The 21,175-nt window shown below is 40.2% G+C and overlaps 1 protein-coding gene across 15 annotated transcripts in view; it reads right to left on the bottom strand.

The window, feature by feature from the left end:
• The window catches only part of LOC110973097 (anoctamin-4-like), a 64,569-nt gene that overhangs the window by 26,144 nt on the left and 17,250 nt on the right, over window positions 1-21,175 (bottom strand). For 11 of the 15 annotated variants that reach the window (XM_022223596.2, XM_087134385.1, XM_022223592.2 and 8 more), the window contains exons 3-10: window positions 11,831-11,937; window positions 9,595-9,783; window positions 5,690-5,707; window positions 2,423-2,521; window positions 2,046-2,182; window positions 1,406-1,460; window positions 843-897; window positions 506-618 (exon numbers count right to left, since the gene is read on the bottom strand). In XM_022223596.2, the coding sequence (XP_022079288.1) occupies window positions 506-618; window positions 843-897; window positions 1,406-1,460; window positions 2,046-2,182; window positions 2,423-2,521; window positions 5,690-5,707; window positions 9,595-9,783; window positions 11,831-11,937 (773 nt within the window). Of the gene's footprint in view, window positions 1-505; window positions 619-842; window positions 898-1,405; window positions 1,461-2,045; window positions 2,183-2,422; window positions 2,522-5,689; window positions 5,708-9,594; window positions 9,784-11,830; window positions 11,938-14,664; window positions 15,099-16,067; window positions 16,373-21,175 lie in introns of those variants that run through there. The other 4 variants (XM_022223594.2, XM_022223593.2, XM_022223597.2 and 1 more) reach the window with 3 other exon arrangements.

The following is a 21,175-nucleotide window of genomic DNA, read 5'->3' as shown; positions in this document are numbered from 1 at the left end:
CACAGGTACCAATGCAGGTGCCTGTCACACTGCATATACACAAGTGTCAGTCACATAAAATCAACACATAGGTGCCAGGAGCATATCACCTACATGTATATGGTGGTGCCAGTCACACTGCACCTACATGTAGGTGCCAGTCACACTGCACCTACATGCAGGTGCCAGTCACATTGCATCTACATGCAAGTGCCAGTCACATTGCCCTACATGCAGGTGCCTGTCACACTGCCCCTACATGGTGGTGCCAGTCACACTGCCCCTACATGCAGGCGCCAATCACACTGTATCTACATGCAGGTGCCAGTCACACTGCCCCTACATGTAGGTGCCAGTCACTGTCCCTACATGCAGGTGCCAGTCACACTGCCCCTACATGCAGGTGCCAGTCACACTGCATCAGCATGCAGGTGCCAGTTGCACTGCACCTACATGCAGGTGCCAGTCACACACCATGGCCCCTACATGTGTTTAACAAATTTGAGCGTCTTATAGGATGCCTTACATGGCGGTCGTTCGAGGGGCCATGCGTCAACATCGAGTGGTTGCTCTTGTAGTGTCCTTCATGCAGTGGGTATGCAGCCAGGTAAGAGCCATTGGCGATCATGTGTTCAATGCCTGTTGATTGATACCAGACACACAAGAACTGCATGTATTTACAGCCCTGCCGACTACAAAACACAACCAGGAACTACCAGGACTTACATTTTTATGGTGAAAGATGTGAGTAAACAGATTTTAATGACCAAGTTGTTCTTGTTGTAGTTGGAATTCCATTTTTTTTGGGGGGGGGCACCTATTCTGTATGGGGTCAATTTCTCCTTATGAAATCCAGGACTCACCAAACTTTGTCTTGTTGTCTGGGTCATACCGGCATTTTTCTAGGACTTCAAAAACCTATCAACAGAAACAAACGGAGGGTCACCAATCTATTTTGTTGTCTATGAATTAATTATATCAGCAAACATTTGTCGATTCCACACAAAGTGCAACAACGAAATAAATGTCCTCAATCCCCAACATTTTTAACAGGCCCTTTCCTTTCGCCCCTAACATGGTTCAAATTACACTATCGTCTTTTACACCATTCACTGCACCTTTTTCCACACAAATATTTCATATCAAAAGAATGGTATTGGTTTCCGCAAAAAAAAAAATCACTGATAAGTTTTGTAAATGAATGCAAGTGCAACACATGAAAAGTCAGACATGTATTAGCCAAAAAAACAAGTTGACGCCCCAGAATCTCTTGAAAAGACAATGTGTCTGTGGTCAGACAGTTTTCAGCATTGAGTGGTTGACCCAGATCAAGTTGGATTGATAATTTACTGCTTCTTGACTCTGTGGGGGGCAAGTGCCATGCTGCAAATTGTCTGAGATATAATTTATCGGGGCAGAGACTCACCATCCTGTTTCTCTGTGACATGCTGAAGAATGTGTCTTTGTCTTCAATGATGAAACTACACATGAATGTAAAAAGAACACAAAAATAACCCGAGTAAATTGTTCATTCAGGCATTTTTGAAACTGTTAAACAGGACAAAACCCAAACTCCTAAACTTAGCTCACTATCCTTAAGAAAAATTCGATAGAAAGAACTGAATACTTTATATGGGGCTTGAATGTCAAATTTGTTAAAGAGGATTTCTGTTGTTAATACTGCAGAGGATTGGATTGAGCAGATTCAGGAAGATTCTGAACAGAAATGCTGTTAACTCTGCAATGAGTCACTTCAGTTGTAAGAAAAAGCAAAGTTATTCTAAAACAAAGCATGTGATTGTGATATTGCACCAATTAAAACATGTTCTGTGCATGTAAGTTGGTAAACGGCTGCCTAGATAGGGCAGACCTCATGTGTGCGTACTGATTTCTGGAACGACATATATGCAAAGCGAATCTGCAATATTGGCATAAAAACGTCCCTGCATGGAAATATTCACTAACATACGGGTAAGCACAGGACGGTGTACTCCCATTTCAGAAGGTGCAAATGACTGATGTCTGGGAAAAACCCACATTGAGGATGACAATATGAAGCTACTCACTCTTCCACACGGTCCCGCACAAAGGGGGCCGTGAAGTAATTGGGCTCCGGTTTGATGAACTCCTCTGAAAGGTCAAAGGGTGTAGGGATCTTCTTCAGACAGCTCATAATAGACAGGGGCTCCTCCATGTCATTGATCTATGGTAAAACAAGCAAAACCTGGTTAAAAAAACTATGTGGTTCCTTTCTGACATACATCTAAACTGTCCAGGTTCAAAGGATGAAAAAACGGCATACTTTTAACACAAGACCAGTGACTACCAGCTGCAACTAGTGTGTTTGTGAACTTTTGCAACATTCTTTATTTTGAAATCTTAGTTTACTCAAAATACTGTCAGAAAAAAAAATTGAATTGGTTTTACGAACACATTATCTTACCTTGATAGGCATCTTGACTTTGAGCATTTCTGCCTGTCGAGAGAGGAATTTCCATGGAGCATGGATCTTGACAAAGACGGTGTTGCCATCGGAGGATGCCTGCCAGTCAAACAAATGTCCACAGTAAAGTCAGACCTTAGTAAGATCTTCTTTAGTAAGACGATTCAATGGATGCAAACAGTTAAAAGAAATGGTTAAACTAGACAAACAACACTCTCCAGAGCATCCCCTTCTCCCCCTGAAAAGAGCAAAACACCAACTTCCAACTTACAATAGCCACACATACCGTAAAGTACGAGTATTGGGTTTTAGTTCCGTTTCAAGTATAGTTAGTAAAAGTTAGTTTCTCAGTTACAGTGTATGTGGAAGATTCCTGACATAATGGTGTCATTTCCACATACATGAATCGTGTGCAAAAAGACAACATTCACGCCTCATGGATGAAGTCTGGGCAACTCATACAAGTGTGTTACTTTCATAAATTTGTCGATCAACTTCTTGCACATAAAATACTTTTACCCTTTTAAAAGCGATCTCAAAGAGCCTCTATATTGTGAAAACTCCACTGAAATAGTGTAAATACAATGGACATGTATTACAACTGTGGATTCATTCAAATCGTCAAGGGTGTGTGTTTTTTCAAAGTTACCCGAACATTGTAAAAGCAGGAAATATACACGTAAGATCACTCAGATCAAGACATCCTGAAAAAGCTTGAAAATAAAGAAAAGAATACATGTACATGTCAGAGGCTAGTGAAAATAAATTCACGGACCACAAGAAAGTCAAGTTCAACCTGCACCAGTTAGGTTTATACAACACACTAACTCACTAAACATGTACTGTACATGTAACACATAAAGGAGCTTTGTACTGGTACATTTAGTATCCCCTTTGTGCAGCTTTAATCTTTATCCTCTCCATTAAAGCTACATGTGCGTACTTTAAATAAATAATAAACTTTTAGGTACCGGGACAGTATCAGACATATTCTTTATTTTTATTTCCTCTGGTTCAGCATAGGCTACTGGCTAGCTCAGTGGACACGTGTTTCTATAAGATGGATGCAGTATACTGTACACGTGCTTCGGCTTTAAAAAAAAGGTTAACAGTCGGGGTTAAAATGCCTGGTGCCCAGTGAACAGGAAAGCCCAGTTTATTGTGTTAACAGGTGCAGGGGAAGACATGGCTGGCACAAACAGCCACTGACAAACTGAGGACACCCACAAGTACACGTAAACCATTGTTGGACTTGGACAAGGTCAGCAATTCTGAATCAGTGAATGACTCAAAGCTTCCTGTCCCCAAACACCCACTGACAGCTCTCGATGTCGGGCACTGGGTGTGGGAGTACTTGTGCGATCATGTGCCTTGCGCCTAAACGATTCTGCTTACATCACTGCATTTGGCATATTCACACGTACAGCAATTTCGATGCTCATCTCTTTGCTTGGGAGTGGGCGTTTTTACGGGCTGAAGTTTCACAACGCCCACGTTCTCCTGCGTGCTTCATCAATAGGAAAGTATTGCTCAATTCATGTACTAGTACATGTATGCATATCACCATAGGCATATCACCTTTCAATCCATATCTACAGAATCAAGGAAAAAATGCCTTTGTGGTACTATGCATGACTGCATTTGTAACGGTTGGTACAAAGTAGAACTCCGTGAGTTCTGTACATGCAAGATACCAACAGAAAAAAAAAGAAAAGAAAGCTAAAACATGACGGCACCAGTGCTGCACTTAAAACTAAAGTGCAATGGGTACTTGTGCATGTACATGTATGTACATGCACAAGTAAACATTGAAACAGAGTTTGTTTTCATTTTGTTACAACTCCTGTATGCAGGAGTAAGTACAGTACAGGAAATGGATGTGCATCGTCACCAAGCTGAAACTAAATATTGGTAGATGTACATTTCAGAATAGGTCACAGGGTAAAGTTTAGACCATCTAACTGTGATCACTATAGCACTCTCCTATGCCAGTAAGCCAACTTGGCAACCTGTCAAGGACATGTATATAACTCAGCAAAAACCTGCCAAAGAAGATCTGTCAACCATGGGCTGATCCCATACCTATGGGTCACCGTTTAGAGGACTGAAGTCCCCAAACATGAGCACTGTCCAGGCTGGGATCTTTTACCAGGTGTATGCCATAGCCAATGCATGATTGAAGCTTCCGCCGCTTGTATCTGCTACTTTCAAAGTTCCCGATTTCGGACCAACATAGAGGACACTTTTCTGACAAATTGAAGTTGAAGTGAGATCTAGATGTCCCAAAAGTACCTATGCAGTCTCAGTCATGGATTTATTGATTCACGCAAGATCCCTCAAAAAGTCTGAATTTCAAAAGAAGATCCATGCAGTTACCGGTAAACATCCCCCCTCCCCCCGAACTAGGATCCGGTAGGTGCCTGGCTGTCTGAAATATAAGACACCAGTCCCTGCTTCAAACCCACAACAACATCCCTTTTTTCCATTATTTGCCTCACTGCCAGGAGGACACACACACATGAATATGACAATGTGCAGTGGGTAATGACTGTGCATTAATGTCACTCACGACTGACAGTACGAATTATCCCAAAAAGAAAGTACAACTGAATATCTCATGACTCAGACAAGTAAGACGGTTGCAAGCAGTAAACACAAGAACATCTAAATACCAGTTCCTTCTTTTCATGAATACTACACTGTACTTGTTTGAATCAAATCAAGAGCAATACACTGTACACAAATGTTTATCTTAGCTGAGCAGCCAAGTAAACGTGTTTTAGAATTAGTAACAAATTAATGATTTGGTAACGATTCACAGTAAAAACCACAAAGGTTATGTAAAGAGTATGTAACAAAAACTGGTACATTACACAACGAACATTTATTGGTACATCAATGCGACAGCATCCAATTCTGAACCATCCTCAGCCTCTTGAATGTTTATTAAAGTTTCTTTGATTAAATCAAATTTCAGAGAGGTTGTATTACAATGTGTACCGGTCTGGTACATGTACATCTGTGACAAACGGTACAAGTACCAATTTCAAAAAGAATAATTTACTTTCAAAGAAAAAGTGCCAAGTTTCACTTTTAGGAGCAAATTTCCAACAGTTTGAGGTTTTATTGTAATAAGTTTGCCCACAAGTTTCACGGCCACTGATTTTTTTAAGCTTACTTTAAACAACTCAGGAATCACTCGTCTTGAGAAATTGCTTGCAAACAGTTCAGAACTGGACACTCTCCCATTACCTCCGAAATACTTACGTCCAGATCATGACGGGGCTGATGGTTCATGGGATGGAAGTGGGCGAAGCAGAGAGATGATCAGTTGTTGAGAAGAGAAGAGAGCAAGAGAGAGAGAGAAGGAGGAGGAAGCCAACAACAGATAGCATGCAAGGAGGAAGGATTAATGCAAAGGTGGGGAAAACCGGCTGAAAATGAAGAAAACTCAAGACATGAAAAAGCAGCATGCAAACTCTTGAGCAGGGGGTGGGAAAAGAATGCAAAATGAATGGCAAAACACTCAAAAGTAGAATCAAAACTTTATGGGCAAAAAGACAGACTTGTGTAAGAAAAAATGCATCAGTTGGAGAGAGTGAAGTTCACTACTGAGATGAATACAGCCAGCTCGGAAGGAAAAAGGAAAAAAAAAAGGCATACCGTCTTGGAAAAACTAATATTCATAAATGTTGAACACAGGGAGCAACTCTGAACTGTGATTTCTGACAATCTTTCTCAGTGACCGGTCACTACTGTATCACCAGGCACTTCCAACTTTCATACAAAAATTTCACAGTTAGACTAAAAGACATGAGAGGCCCAGTGAACAAGCCGTGCTTGGCACAAAAAAATTAGGCGGGTACAACCCACCACCCAGCCAGTCTCAAATTAAAATTCCCGGTCAGGGGGCATATGTGCTTAGCTTCAGTGTTTGTTAAGCATGGTTATTTCATGCACAGGCCATGCACAATTAATGACTTGCAAATAAAATCACCCTGATGTTTACAGGCTACATACATTCTGTACATTTTGTAAACAATGGGATTACACAATGAAGATGCCATGGAATGGATGAAATATACGTGTACAAGGGAAAGCATTATGTTATATACAGGTACACTGTACATGTAGTGTCCTCAACAACTGTAAAAACCCTACCACTTGCGTGTTATTACATAACTGCAAATTACTTGTATGCTAAAAGGGAGGGTTGTTGGACAACATCATGTGTGCACATAAACTGTAAACTGTGCACAGACATGTACATGTACATGTTGTATGGCTACTGTACATACATGTATGTGCATAGCACAAACAAGTGCAAGTACTAATGCCCACACTGTGCAATGGTCACGCTCCAGGGGCAAAATTTGTTTTCCGAATATGTCACTTCTTTGTTTTGAAATCAGTGGCCTTGTTTTCCTTTAACCTGTAAATGTATATTCCCCTAACCATATAATGAAAAATTAATTAACAGCGGTGAATTAACAACAAAAATTCTGATTTATTTTGAGCTTCCCTCAACGACAATGAAAACAAAAAGGAATATCCTCTTATGCGACAAGCCCATGTGTATACATTCACGCAAGACAACACTGCCCTTGAGAAAAAAATTATGATGCGAGTGCACCAGATAACAGGAATGAATGTACACACTGAACATGTAGGATCCTCCACTGGTAAGTTTCAATGGCACATTTATATCTAACATGTAAATTCTAAGGTTTTAATTATGTTTTTAGGTTGACATACAGTACATTGCAATTATCCCTACTCTGATTTTAATTACTGTACCAGTGGCCTTGAAATCTCACCACAAATATTACCAGCACAAATATGACAACACAAGTTGAAAATACCGGTAAGCCGAACTTTCCATTGTGTAACATGTACAGGTAAATCATGACCCAGTGCTGGAGTGCTGTGCGCAATATGTGCGTGGATTTAATTTCAAGGCGTGACTCTAACCATGCTGAACCCAACAAGGTTATGCAGGATTTCAATGGTCCCTAGGGGGTTAGGGTTTTAACTACATGTACGTGTTGGGGATAAATATGCACGATTACATTCGGACTTGTTCAGAGAATTACATTTATACTGGTAGACTCATTCAGCTACCAGCATCACTGGTAAAAGCAATTACAGTGATGGCACTATGCTTGTAGAAAAGTGGTCATGTGTGCGCGCTTAAATTACATGATAAATTCAACCAATTTGGTGATGTACCGGTAACTTACTACACGGCATGCGCATACATGTAGGTTTGAATATATGTGAACAAATGTGGTGCTGACCAAAGATCGTATAGCACCGCAAAACGGCGCAAGATGGCGAACTTCACCGTGAATACACGTAAAACGTTCTGATCGCGTGGGCGCCATTTGAGCAAGCGATACGCCTGCGCAATGCACATTAATGCACAGGTGCAGGCAACGCGGCAGCCAAGTGCACCTGGTGAGCCTGCGCCAAAGCAAGTAAACTGCGCAGGCGTATCGCTTGCTCAAATCGCGCCCATGGTAATTACATCTTTTGGACAGAGTTATCCATCTTGCGCCTTTGGCGCTATACGATCTTTGGTGCTGACACAGTAATAGTGTCTTATCAGACGGGAGTTTTACGAGCAAAACTGTACATAGAAACCCTGTAGGTAAGACACAGTGAACACTTTCTGAATCCATAGTGTTCACCACCGGTAACTACAATGCATCGTGGTCTTTTTTCATTCAGTGACCAAGCAATTTTATGAAATGCTTTCATAAAGATCCATTACATGTAGTTCTTTTGTGAAATTTTGAAACCTAAATGAAGTGAATTTTGAAGTACTTCCATAAACACGTACATGTATTATACAAACACAGCATGGTTTGAGGGGAAGTGTACAATGTGCATGTAGTGGGAATTACTGGTCCCAAAGTGAAGGACAGCTTGAATACCTCCCAAAGCAAAGCGAAGGGACGTAGTCTAGCTGACTTACATGTCCACCAAGGGATCACTAATTCCCACTACGATCCACAAATAAACCAGGCTATATTTCTTTTACTACACCTCACAAAATTATTTATGAGCAAACTGACAAAAACCAAATTCAAGAAAAAACATGCAAGTTCTCTCTGAGCCAAGAGTTCCACATGACTGCCAAGCTCCGCAACAGATGGGTTTCGTTAAAGATTGCATGTCACAGAGTACATTTCTAGGAGACCGGTTCCAGAGGGAATATTTGGTGCTACCAGAAAAAAACAAACCACGGCACGGCAGCAAGATGGGCAATCACTGGGACGATGTCACCTGAGTGGCGAAATTGGCCACTGACCCACTTCCATTTGCTCATGAATATTTATGGGGTATAGTAATCAAGTTTACTGTATTCCATCTACTGTTATGTACTAATAACAAATTGAAATATTTGTGGTTATAGGGTAGAACAATGCTCAAAACAGATTAAAAAGGCCAGACAGGAAACTACGGTCAGACTGGGACTTGCCTGGGTCATCCACAAAAGTAGCAACACAGCAAACCAAGAATATTTTCAACAGCTTCAGTGTTGCATGACCATGCAGTGTTATTTCACGGAGGTTCAAATGTACCAACAGTGAATTTACATGCGTTATTTCCATTCACTATCTTTGCTTTTTTTCCTCTCTTTTCGACTGTGGTGATGACAATTTTCATCTCCAACCTGTGATTTAGTCTCGGAAGGCGAAACAGAAGAAATTTGATCTATAACAAGATTCAAGAGCCGAAAGTGATTGGGATCTTTCTTTCATATATACATGCATGACATTAAAAGAGTTTCCAGAATAACTTAACAAGTTGGTTTTCATTCAACAGACCTTTGGGCAGTTTGCAGAGGAATCGCACCACAACAAATGTTTTATATTTGCCTCTGGGGTTTAGTCTTTTTTTCCCTCAGAGTTTTTCGATTTTTTTCCCCCCAGAGTGTTTATGTTTTTTCCCACAGAATTAGTACATCTCAGTCCTGTGGGTACTAGACTGCACACCTAAGGATGGAAACTCAGCTCCGATGTTGGTATGCAAAAGAAATCACAGAGAGGCATTTCCAATTTGCCCAGAATTCCAACCCCAACTTTACATGGGACATCTCTATTGCTCTAACTATTCACGGTCAACTCTTTTTGTCTCTGGGTTTATTACTTTTTTTCTTTTGTTACCTGAGGTTCCTCGATTTCAATCTGGAGGCCCTCTTCCAGAAGGTTCTTCTCAAACTCCTTGCGCTTGTTTGCCCTCCTGGCATCCTTGTCCGAGTCGCCCCTCCTGTAGGCCAGGATGTAGTCGATGCGACGGTGGCCATCATGGAAGTACAGGTCCGCCCCATCTTTCTTCTCTTCCTTCTTAGGTTGCTTTAGAAGGGTTTGGGGAGAATGAGAACATTAGTTTTGAGAGGTACGACCAAAACAGAAGATGAGCCAGATTTACCAGAAAAAAGCAAGAACTATAGGGCAGGTTCCTCAAAATATGGACTATTAGATAATGTTCAACTTTGGGGGTTCATTTTTCCTGAAGAGAACGGCAGTGAATTAATTCCCAATGTCTGATGTAATAAGGGAAGTCATGGCTGATATGTGGAACAATGATGACTGTGTCCATCTTTCAACTTAATTGGAGTTAATTAATCAAAGTCTCAAACGTCAGCATTTGTGACGGATGTGAACAACCTGTTGAAATCCTAGCCAATAAAATTTACCGAGGAGTGATAATCCCCGTGGTTATTTTACACAGATTTACATGTATATGTGATGAAAGGTGATAATATTTACACATATTGAAGCCATACTCATGAATTTAAAAAATACCTATCACAATTAATCGGGTCCCAAAGTTGGCAGTCGCAAACGTTATTCGATTCTGTCATTAGTGTCCAAAAAATCAACTGCAAAAACAGTGAATAAAATCAAAATCGACGTACAACACAAGCTTTAAAAAAAGTGCAAAAAAGCACCCCCAAACCATCATCCTTTTACGACTGGACCGATCACATTTTCTTCAAAAACCACAGTCCAAAATACTGATCTTGGCGATTTTGCAGCTTCTGTCATTATCTCGCGGTGCTGTTAGAGAAACATTTCGCTGCATTTTGGACTGTTTGACCTTTCACATCAACCCAGATAGTGCGCCCTCTTTTTCATTTGATATTCATGAGCCCCTCCACGGAATGGCGATGCTGCGGGTTTTTTCTCTTCGGACCAGGATTTCTTGAAAGAAAATCGGTCGCACTACATGACGTTCGAAAAAAATGACGCCCGAGACACAAAATACGATTCATGATGAAAATCTAAAGTGCTGAGTTAACAATTTTAATTTAATTTTCAGCGGGTATATCTCCAAAATAAACAACAAAATGAACACCACGAATGGAATTTTCAAGCACTTTTCGGCATTCTCGAATGTCTTGCATTTTTTGCCAAAATTCTTGAACATCATCAAAATTCTGTCAAATATGACGCTCACAATGAACATATTGTACTCATTATAAATTTTTGATGCAGCCAAACTTAAAGATTATTTTCGGTGGTTGAAAGGTATAAGACCTGGCAGATATGCTGGTATAGTGAGAGTGATTATAAACGGTAAGAGAATGAAGAGAACCAAACTTTTCTCATCATTTTCCGTCAATTTTGTGATTTTTTCATGGCTTATATTTTCTTAATTAAAGTTACATGTATTTCTTAGGTGCTTTAAAATACATCAGTTGAAAAATATACTGAATTCTCCTTGTTATTGAAAGAAGTTTTGAAATCCTCTGGAGTAAACACTTTGATATAAAAATTCAAACAAATTCAACTCCATTTGATTTGCACTGGTAGCCAACCTACCCGGTGATGTCCACCAAATGTATACATCATGCCTAATTATAAAAAAATAATCATTTTTATAAATCTGAAGGTGCTAATTTGTTTTTTACGTGATCAAAGTCTCTCTTTCAGAAGGTTTGAAAAATTACATCTGGAGTTGCATTTTGGTCCATTTTATGAAGAACATGCCATATGTACATGTATCTTTTCTGCACCCAAGAAAAAAAAACTCAGCTAAGCAATTCAACAAAATGTTGGCAGGGCTGTTTGTTTTGTCATTTGATTCAGATTACATGATCAAAGAGGTCTTAATATGTTTGTCCAGCAATAAAGTTTTTCCCTCTCAAGTGAACTATCAGTCTCTGAAATTTACAATTGTCTGTAAACTAGCAACTTGACACAAAGAAACACAAAGACACGGACACATGAAGAATACAATGCTCTACTTTTTTCAATCAAATGTATACTGTACATACCATTCACATCCTTTCCTCACAGTGAGCTTACAATGTACAAGTTCAAGGGCACTTTGCCGCTATTGACAACGTCGTTCTCAGGGTCCATGTAAATGGTAGCCTATATTACTGCAACTTACTCTTTCGTCAGTGAGCGGCTCGTCCTCTTTATTGCTCTCAGATAGTTCTATGTTCTCTGGTGCTGTGCCATTAGTTGGGGATCGACCATCACCATAGGCCTCCAGCCCTGCAAAATAGGACAGACCAGATATTGACCATTGTGGATTTAGATACCTGTATACAGCATGTGTATTCTGCATCTGGACAGGACGGGGTACCCATCTTCTAGGGGGGAGGGAGGAGACTAGGCACCCCTCAAGCAATCAGTCAGCAATACATGTGTGGGTACACTGTAAATATGTATCAGACAAACTGACGACTGTACATTGATGGAACTTAATTTTTATGAAGACATAATGAGATTAACAACTTTCATGTATTGTTCGACCCTGGTACATGTCCAGGTATTTAGAAGATGACATTGTAATTATTGAAATGTGTCCTCTCGATGCAAAAGCTAATTGTACAAGGGCAGATGACAGGTGCATGTACCGGTACTCAGTGCATGCTTTGATGTAGAGGACTGGGAGCAGCATACATCGTGTTGGTGTACAATATAAACGTGAAGACAGAGAATGCTGGCTGGCCTCTCGCCCCGGCTGACTGGTCAGCAAATTTGACTGTTTGTCACTGATCAGTAGAGCCTAACCCTTCAGAGTTTGTTACACCATAGGTCACGTGCTGTAATTTATTATTGTGCTCAATGATGTGCAGCCACACCCCCTATGCAACCCTTTAATAATAACAACCTGATATAATGTGTATATAAAAAACACATATTGTATCTACCGGGTACAAGGACACAATAAGCCTTTTGAGAGTTACATTTGAGTAGAATCTGGTCCACTGAGTTCTTTAAATAACATAATTTGAATTCTCCATACTAAAGACACTGTTGCTATACCTCATGACAAGCTTTTGCACAGTTACGGTACACAAGACACACCCCTTGCAACAATACACTGTTTTCCATGGATAAAAAGGGCACAAAGGAACCAGTCCATTCCAGAGATGGTGGTTGCTATGCAAAGGCCTGCCCCGAATCACGAGGTACGACAGTGTCTTTAGTCTGAGGAATTCAAATTGTTACATGTACATGTACTGCATATATTAATGTGCAAAAAGATTACACAGTGTGCCAGATTTTATTCAAATTTAACTCACAAAAGGCTTATTGCTCAGACTATGAGAAGAACAAAACCAACAGTCAGTTACACGCATGAAAACCTTCCACTTACTTCCTTCATCGTATAGACATACATTGTACATGTGCGTGTATAGGATAATGACATGTACATGTAACTTCCATTGCTCAACTGCTGACCTGTTTATATACCGTAGGATTGTATGCATTTCCTGATCCAAATAAATATTGCTTGTTCACCTTTATGAATTATCCTGTCCTTGCTGTCGTTTAATTCTTAAAGGTACTTTTCACCTTCATTTTGAAGATTTTGTTTGTGGTTGAATTTGTTTTCCTCTACAATGGCTCAGCACCTTTCTAGGCACAACGTATGCAAATGAAGGTCGAGTCTCTATTATCAGGATATCGAGAAACGGTTGCTAAGAAGGCCTCTCATGCACTTTGCTTAATTTCAATGAAAAAATAAAGATCTACAGGTGTATAGACAGAAACAAATGAAACAGCCTCCCCTTGTGATAAATGTTCCACTTTCCATGTAACTGACTCCATTTTCCGGTATTCTGCTTAAAAGATGTCCTTTGCCGAGAGTAGAAATCATTGCACTGTGTCATCTTACACTTATTAATCTGACAAGGCCTTTAAAGCACTTTGCTAATGAATAAAGAGAAAAGAATGGATTGTTTTCAAAGGAAATAAGGTAGCCTCACTTGGTGATAAATGTTCCATTTTATTTGTAGTTGATTTCATTTTTCAGTCTTTTGCTTGAATGCTTGTATGTCCTTCGCCGAGAGAGCGACAGTGCGGATACATGTAATTCCACTGTGTCACCTTACACTAAATAATCAGACAAAGACTAACTTCCTGAATTTTTTTTACCTAGTACCTCAATCCTAAATGCAGCAACAACTTTGACATTCATTTTATTACTTAACTTGGTGTTTGCAGATGGAATAATATGTGTGTATCGCAGGTTTTTATCTCTTGGGGCCCCATTCTTTTATCAATGTCTGAAACAATCCTTAAATGTCTACTTTCTGAGCTCAAATTCCACAAGTGTTATGACCATCTCATTGGGCCTGAACTATTTTATTTATGTTTCATCTTAGAAATTCTAAATATCACTTGAAAGTCTTTTAAAGTTGCATCAGAAATACGACAAACTTGAGACAATAATGCCAACATATCTATTAACATCTAACTGCCCCGAAGGGTAAAAGTATGATTGGTACAAATCTATCATAATGGAGACTGAGGGCGCACTTTATGCGAGCAAGCAGTTTTCAGGGTACCGGTAGAAGTCCTCATTTTGACTCCAAAAACACTGGGCACTTTCGCAGTTAAAAAGTGTCTTTAGACACCTTTGGCCATTGCAGCAGTGACATATGGCAACCCAGCAATGGATACCCATGGGCAGGGCGGTGTTAGAAATAACTTAAAAGTCTTGACAAACAGTAGGTAATGACAGAGATGGTGGAGAAAAATTTACTATGTACCGTTTTTAAAAATTATCCAAACATAAGTAAAGTTACAACATTTTTGCTTTTGTTGTTTATAAAACTAATCTTCAGGCCCTAGGTTACATAATTGCATGTACCTGGGTGAATATTGCTGATTGTGAGCTTATTAGTAACTTAATATTCAAATTTCTGATACCGCGATAATAGAGATACCACGATGATACATGTACATGTAGGAACCGAGTATACTTACCAAGCGCTTCATCTGCTAATGGTTTCTTATCCTCCTCAGTGTTCTTGCCCTTTAACATGTTTTCTTTAGGAGTTACAACTCAGCATGAACATGTGGTGCTTTACAACTAAACACTCAGTAATGTACACAGTATAGCACTGTGCAGTTCCAAGGTCACATACATGTACAGTGTACTTGTAGACAAGACGTGGACCTGCTGTCTGTACCACACGGTATATACATGTACATTCAAACTGCAAGTACCGGTAGAAATGCACAGAAATGCAGATGATACATTATATATGTTGAACATGTAATTAACACATCATCCAAAGTATTCAACTTAAGCAGAACAACACACAACAGCTGAAGCCAATGGTAGAAAGTACATGTACATGTACACGGACACTGCCCATATTGACATGCCAGTTGACAACACTACCGTACAGCAACTGCACAGATATTGTCACACCCCCACACAGGAACTCAACTACATGTACATGGAGTCGTGTTCTTTATTTCCCTTTGGGAAGCAAGTTCCTGTGCTAGCCTGGGACTGTCCATGCATGTCATCCTTGAGGTCACAAACTTTTGGCAGTGTGTAAATCCACAAGGTGATAAAAACTTGTTTGTGAGGCACAGGGAATTTTGACAGCGTTGTGTGTTGTGATGTAATCGTGCAAGGGGAAAGGTACCGGTAGTACCCAGGGTATGTACATGTACTACTTTTCAGAAGGTACTGTGCAATTTTCAAGATGTTTGCATTGGGGAGATTTATATAACGGTAAGCTTGGTGGCCGAGTGGTTAAGATGTCTGCACTAGTAAGCAGGCGGTTGTGAGTTCGAGTCCCACCCGAGTAAGCTTGTGAATTTTTTCGCAAGCTCTCGGACAAGCACTGAGCATACAGTGATTATGAATATATACCTTGGGTAAGGGCAAAACCCATTATATAAATTACATGTAGGTACTACACCAAGTTATGTACAAGTACATGTACATGCACACCGTACTGTACATGTACATAAAGGCACAGTTAAGCCCTGCATGTTGCAAAAGCAGTCTAGTACCATTTCCTCAAAGACCCCACCTTTATTTTAGGCTGTCGTTTGCAGTATTTGCAATGTCTGAAAACTTTACGCAACAGAAGAGGAATATCAAAAGATTGATGATACATGTAAGGTGTCAAAATGTTGTGATAAAAAAAAAATGGTCTGAACAGAGATCTCTCTACTTATATAATTAGTCTCAGTTCTTTTGCTTTTTAAAGGAAGTTCAGCACGATAGTTCTAATCTAAGTTAATGTGTTTTTCAAAGTGTTGGACGTGCATACAATGTTGCCAGACTTGTACAGAGGAATAAAGACCTGGACATATTTCGAGTGGACGTCGGATGTGCATCTGCATGGTATCCTCGATGAACTTACCAATGGGTGCCATGGAATAACTCATGAGAATGCACTCTTTGTCACTGTCACCCGGTTCAGGCACTTTTTTTCTCAGTGACGTCATTCGCAAGAAGTTCCCCACCACGTGGTCTGTCAACTCCTGCCGCAGCCCCGTCAGATACACGTACGTCATGTCATACTCCACAACGTGTTTCCAGGGGGAAATCCTGGACTTTTGACTGTAATGAACAAAGGTTCTCGCTTGGCATGCAGTCACTTCACTGCAGGGTCTTTAATTTTTATTTTTTAGACTGACTGCATGACTTGAGCACTGTGCTAACACCACAATGTCCATGTACATGTGCTGGTACCTTGGCTTCCATTTATCTTGGCTTCTTGTTTGCTCTGATTGAGCCCCACCTTTATCTTACATTGTGTCTGCCTTAGTGATCACAGCCAACAAAAGCACCCAGCCATGCTTGACTTGTTATCCAGAGATCTCTTCAGGATAGAGCCCAACTGGGCTAGCTGGCAGGATTAATGAGTAAGCTATTGCAGAGTAACCTCTTATCATTTTCAGTATGCAGCATCTGACAACTTAAAGTGATAAGCACAGGCAAACTACACCATACTGACGATTTCTGGAAAACCTGATGTAAGACCACCTATATGAACAAATGTGCACATGATGTATGTAGTTTTGCCCTCAAACTGCTCAAATTTGAAGTACATGTACAAATGTACACGTATACATGTAAACCTTAGTACATGTACTGGTACATGTACATCTTCTGACATGTATTTGAATGTAGACTATAGCCATAATTCTATGAACTTTGCTGTGGTACATCCCTTCTGTGTAAACAGGCATATGTAAATATGTACCTGATACGTGTGTCTGAAGGAGAAAAAAAAACAATCCCAGATGTTGTACATGTATTTGCTCACAATGTTGGCCTAAAAAAGTAAAGCATTTCATTATCAAGGTAAATTTCATCAATTTTGAATTCCATACACTCTTCTGGAATTCCCCAAAACATCTGTTCTAAGTCTAGGGCCGTTGCATGTACACGTAAAATAAGCAGCCTGGCAAGGCTTTATTTATCAAAACCATAAAGAAAGTCTACCTCTGTATTGTTTAACTATGCGCTACATTTCAGCCAATCATTTGCAATTACTATTATTATACCGGTATGTAGTATTTACTTGACTGCAGCTAAAAACACAGAAACTACAACAATAACAAGAGCACAAAAACAAAAGGTAAAATAAACAAGAAACTGACAAAATCATTGCTAAAAAGCATACTTGGTTTAGAGTTGGGAAAACCAGCAGAAAGTAGCCATGTTGTAAAATGTCTGATTTCATTTAGATCAAATTCTGCAATGGAACTGGGAACATTCTGAAAATACCCAAGTTATGCAGTTGCACATAGGTGTCGATTGGGGGACTGAGCTCCCTGTGAAATAAGTCTTCCTGGAAAGCTCTTATTTCGAAGAAAACAATGACAGAAGGCTGATTTATATAACGGGTTTTGCCCTTACCCAACATATATATTAATAAACACTGTATGCTCAGTGCTTGTTCGAGAGCTTGTGAAAAAAGTCACAAGCTTACTCTGGTGGGACTCGAACCCATGACCTCCTGCTTACTAGTGCAGACGTCTTAACCACTCGACCACCGAGCTTGCCGGGGTCAGCTTGCTGGTCCGAGTCAGGTAAAGCAGCGGGTACCGCGAACTATTTTCAAGATGTATTTTTTGCGTTGGGAGATGTTGATTTATAAAATGGGTTTTATACATCTTGAAAATAGTTGAGTCCAACCTGAGTAAGCTTGTGACTTTTTTCGCAAGCTCTCGGACAAGCACTGAACATACAGTGTTTATTAATATATACGTTGGGTAAGGGGAAAACCCGTTATATAAATTAACATCTCCCCAACGCAAAAATACATCTTGAAGAAAGGCTGGTTCCAACACTGCGTCTAAAGACGCAGCTTTGGTAAATTTGGCATTAGAGGTGCCCCAGCATCGACAAGCCACACAGGCGCACGTACACTTACTATGATTCATCAGTTCAGTGCATGACATCACGTTCATGTAGCTGCATTTGACTCATGTAAACATGTCCCAGATGCTAAATTCAGGTTTTAAAAAAAATTCAGGTGTTAAAAACATGACTCAGCCATAGGCCTATTTGATGATCCAAATTCATCAAAATCCTGGAAAAACTGTTTTTCTTGAAATGTACATGTACAGTATTAACCGAGCAAAAACTTTGTCAGGTTTGTTCTAAGGCACCCTTCTATAGAGTTTGAGCAATTTTGTTGCCTTAATTAAAGGAATATAATGCAGAAATCACAAATGCTGGACTGACCTTTAAATTGAGTCACTCAATAAACATGCACGCTGCACATACATTACACCATACCATGTGTACTTTGGGGGAAGTCATCAACTGACACAAGGAGTCTTTCACAATCTTGCATGCCACTCCACCTACATGTAAATGACTCAGGATGATAACTGAAGCCATGCAGTCAGCAGGCAATTTGTACCAATGGCGTCCCTTGCTGAAATACAGTGGTATATGAACAATTGCACATACCGTAGTGTACAGGTACATGTACCTACCGTACATGAACACTAATTACATTGGCAGTTACATGTGGATACTGTATATGATGAGTAAAACAAAAGATTGCTGTAATTGATTGATATTACAGGTGTACAAAATCAGCACTTTGCAGGGTTCAACATGCAATGCCAAAATGCAATGCCACACACAGACAAGAAAAGTTCAGTTGTGATTGAACATGTAGGCCTACATGTACATGTTCATGCAACACACATGCACACATACTTATTACTGAGTCCCCTTAACGTGGGTAAGACCCTTGTGTACATGTTTCCTGTGCTTTTTATTTCCAAAGTTCACCAGCAGACTGTCATGTGCAGAGCGACAAGCCGAGGGCCTTGATGGTTTGCTCCCATGATACTGTCCTTTTGAGGTGAACCAACTAGCGTTTGATTTGGTAACTGAGGAAATGAAGGAAGTTCCCGTACTGCGTGGACAATATCTCAATAAAAGCCAGGGATGTTTGCTGAAATCATAATGAAATCAGTCCCCACCCAATTTTTAAGTTTACAACCTGGAGAACTCTGAACAAAGGATTTTTGGATGTGGCACTGGCCCGGCCCCATGAGGTCAACTGAGCTAGCCAGCCCATGACCTCCCCAGGCCAAGGAATAGGAAGCACTCTGCAGAGAGATGACAGACTGGCCAATGAGTGTAAAATTGACCTCAGAGCCCAACATGCAGGGGTAAACTGCCAGCCGGACAGGACGAGACACCTGACAACCCAGCAGGTCAAATTGGTGAAGAGGGAAAAAATATGCATCCAGATCCCTGTATGCAGATCTACTTGATGCATACATGCATGCTGCCATTCTGCGGCTTGGGTGTGACTGCCCGTCAAAATACATGTACCGGTACGGTACAACACACGATTTTCCAGCATTTTCAATTAAAAGGAATCAGTCTTGCGAACATGCAGCACTACTATACGTTGAGAAAGTGTCCAGAAAGGATGAGAAATGTCTCTTGGATTAGGGAGGTAAATTAATTCAGGTGGATACATGTACAACATGTACAAGTACATGTAGATTGCAATTTGCAGGAGAAAACAAAAGCTCCCATTAGCGGGATTAAGATGAAGACGAACTAAAGTAAGAAATGCCTTTCCGGGAAACTGTATCATGAATCAACCGTGGGAGGCTTACCACTCCACATGTACATGTACCACCAGTACCCGTAGGTACTGTACACCTCCTTGCAGGCTTCAAGGGTATCTTTTTTAGTTTCATACGTTCAGGTTTCAAGTTTTGCTTTTAAATTCAAAATGGACCAGTGGATATTCGGGGGAATGTTTCTTTCCTCTCTGGTCAAGGTTTTGAGTACCATTTAGAATTTCTGCTTTCAAGCTCCATGTACTATGCAAGGGTATGTGTCCCAATATCAACTAGGCTGGTAACTGGCATTTGTGATGTGTTTTAACTTCCCTTTTTTCCAGCCTCTTATGACAAGATGATTGATAGCTCTGTTAAAGTTGGGCTGAAGCAATGTGACTTTAATAACTTTTTTCCTGCAAAATTTCACTGTAATACTTGCTGGTTTCTTCGCCCAAATTGATTGGAAATTCTTGTGAACACATGTACATAGTACATAGGCCAGCCTCTGCCTGGACAAGTCCCTTGGGAAAGTTCTCTGCAAACTGCAGACCTTCAAGTGTAAGTACCGGTACTATGCCTTAGGATGCATTAGTTTCATAGGAAGATATGATCATGTGCAGTAAACATTCAACATTGCTTCCATAAGCATTGCTGTGTGCTAACAACAATACAAACACAATTTAAATACTTCTTTTAACTGAAAGCAACGTCAAGTTGGTATCTTTCCATTCTTGGAAAAGCCTTTATCAGTAGACTTTTGAGGGTGCTACTGGTATTTTTCTTTTGTCACACATTCCCACACAAAGGACTACAAAAATGCAAAAGTGTAAGAAAAAGCACAAACATTTGTCCTTCAAAATTACATGTACCTCCTAAACAAAGTTTTGAAGAAGCACTGGCCATTATAATTGCTCCAACAAGCTACTGAACATACATGTGTAAAAAAAAAAAAAACAGGTGAAAACATCTGCTTTAAAGAGAGGGTGCACTGTGCGCACTCAATCATGCACATACATGTAAAATGCACATTTTTTACAAACATTAAACAGTTATACTGTGCGGTTCATTCTCTTCATTTCAAACTCCATGCCCACGATATTTTACATTGGCATGAGGGCATCCACCTTTAATAACCAGAGGATGCATCACTGATCATGTCCCATACTGCACAAGCACAGGATGCCATGAAGGAAGTCATCAGTCAGTCCATACACTGTTGCGCAACATACATGTACATGTATGTACGGTACCAATACGTCCTCATCATGGATATGTCCTCACATGAACTGTATTTAAAATTCATACCCTATAGGGCTGCATGCACAAAAGCCTATGTGGTTTCCAAGTCGACATAAAGAGACACAGGATGGCATCATCAAACTGTCCCTGATGATGCACATTCCTAGGGAAATGTTTC

The sequence above is a fragment of the Acanthaster planci genome, linkage group LG03 (genome assembly GCF_054643075.1).
Source record: "Acanthaster planci isolate LZ-2023a linkage group LG03, COTS_SCS, whole genome shotgun sequence".
NCBI lineage: Eukaryota > Metazoa > Echinodermata > Asteroidea > Valvatida > Acanthasteridae > Acanthaster > Acanthaster planci.
The sequence above is the reverse complement of the archived record's forward strand: the minus strand, read 5'-3'. Positions and strand labels throughout refer to the sequence as shown.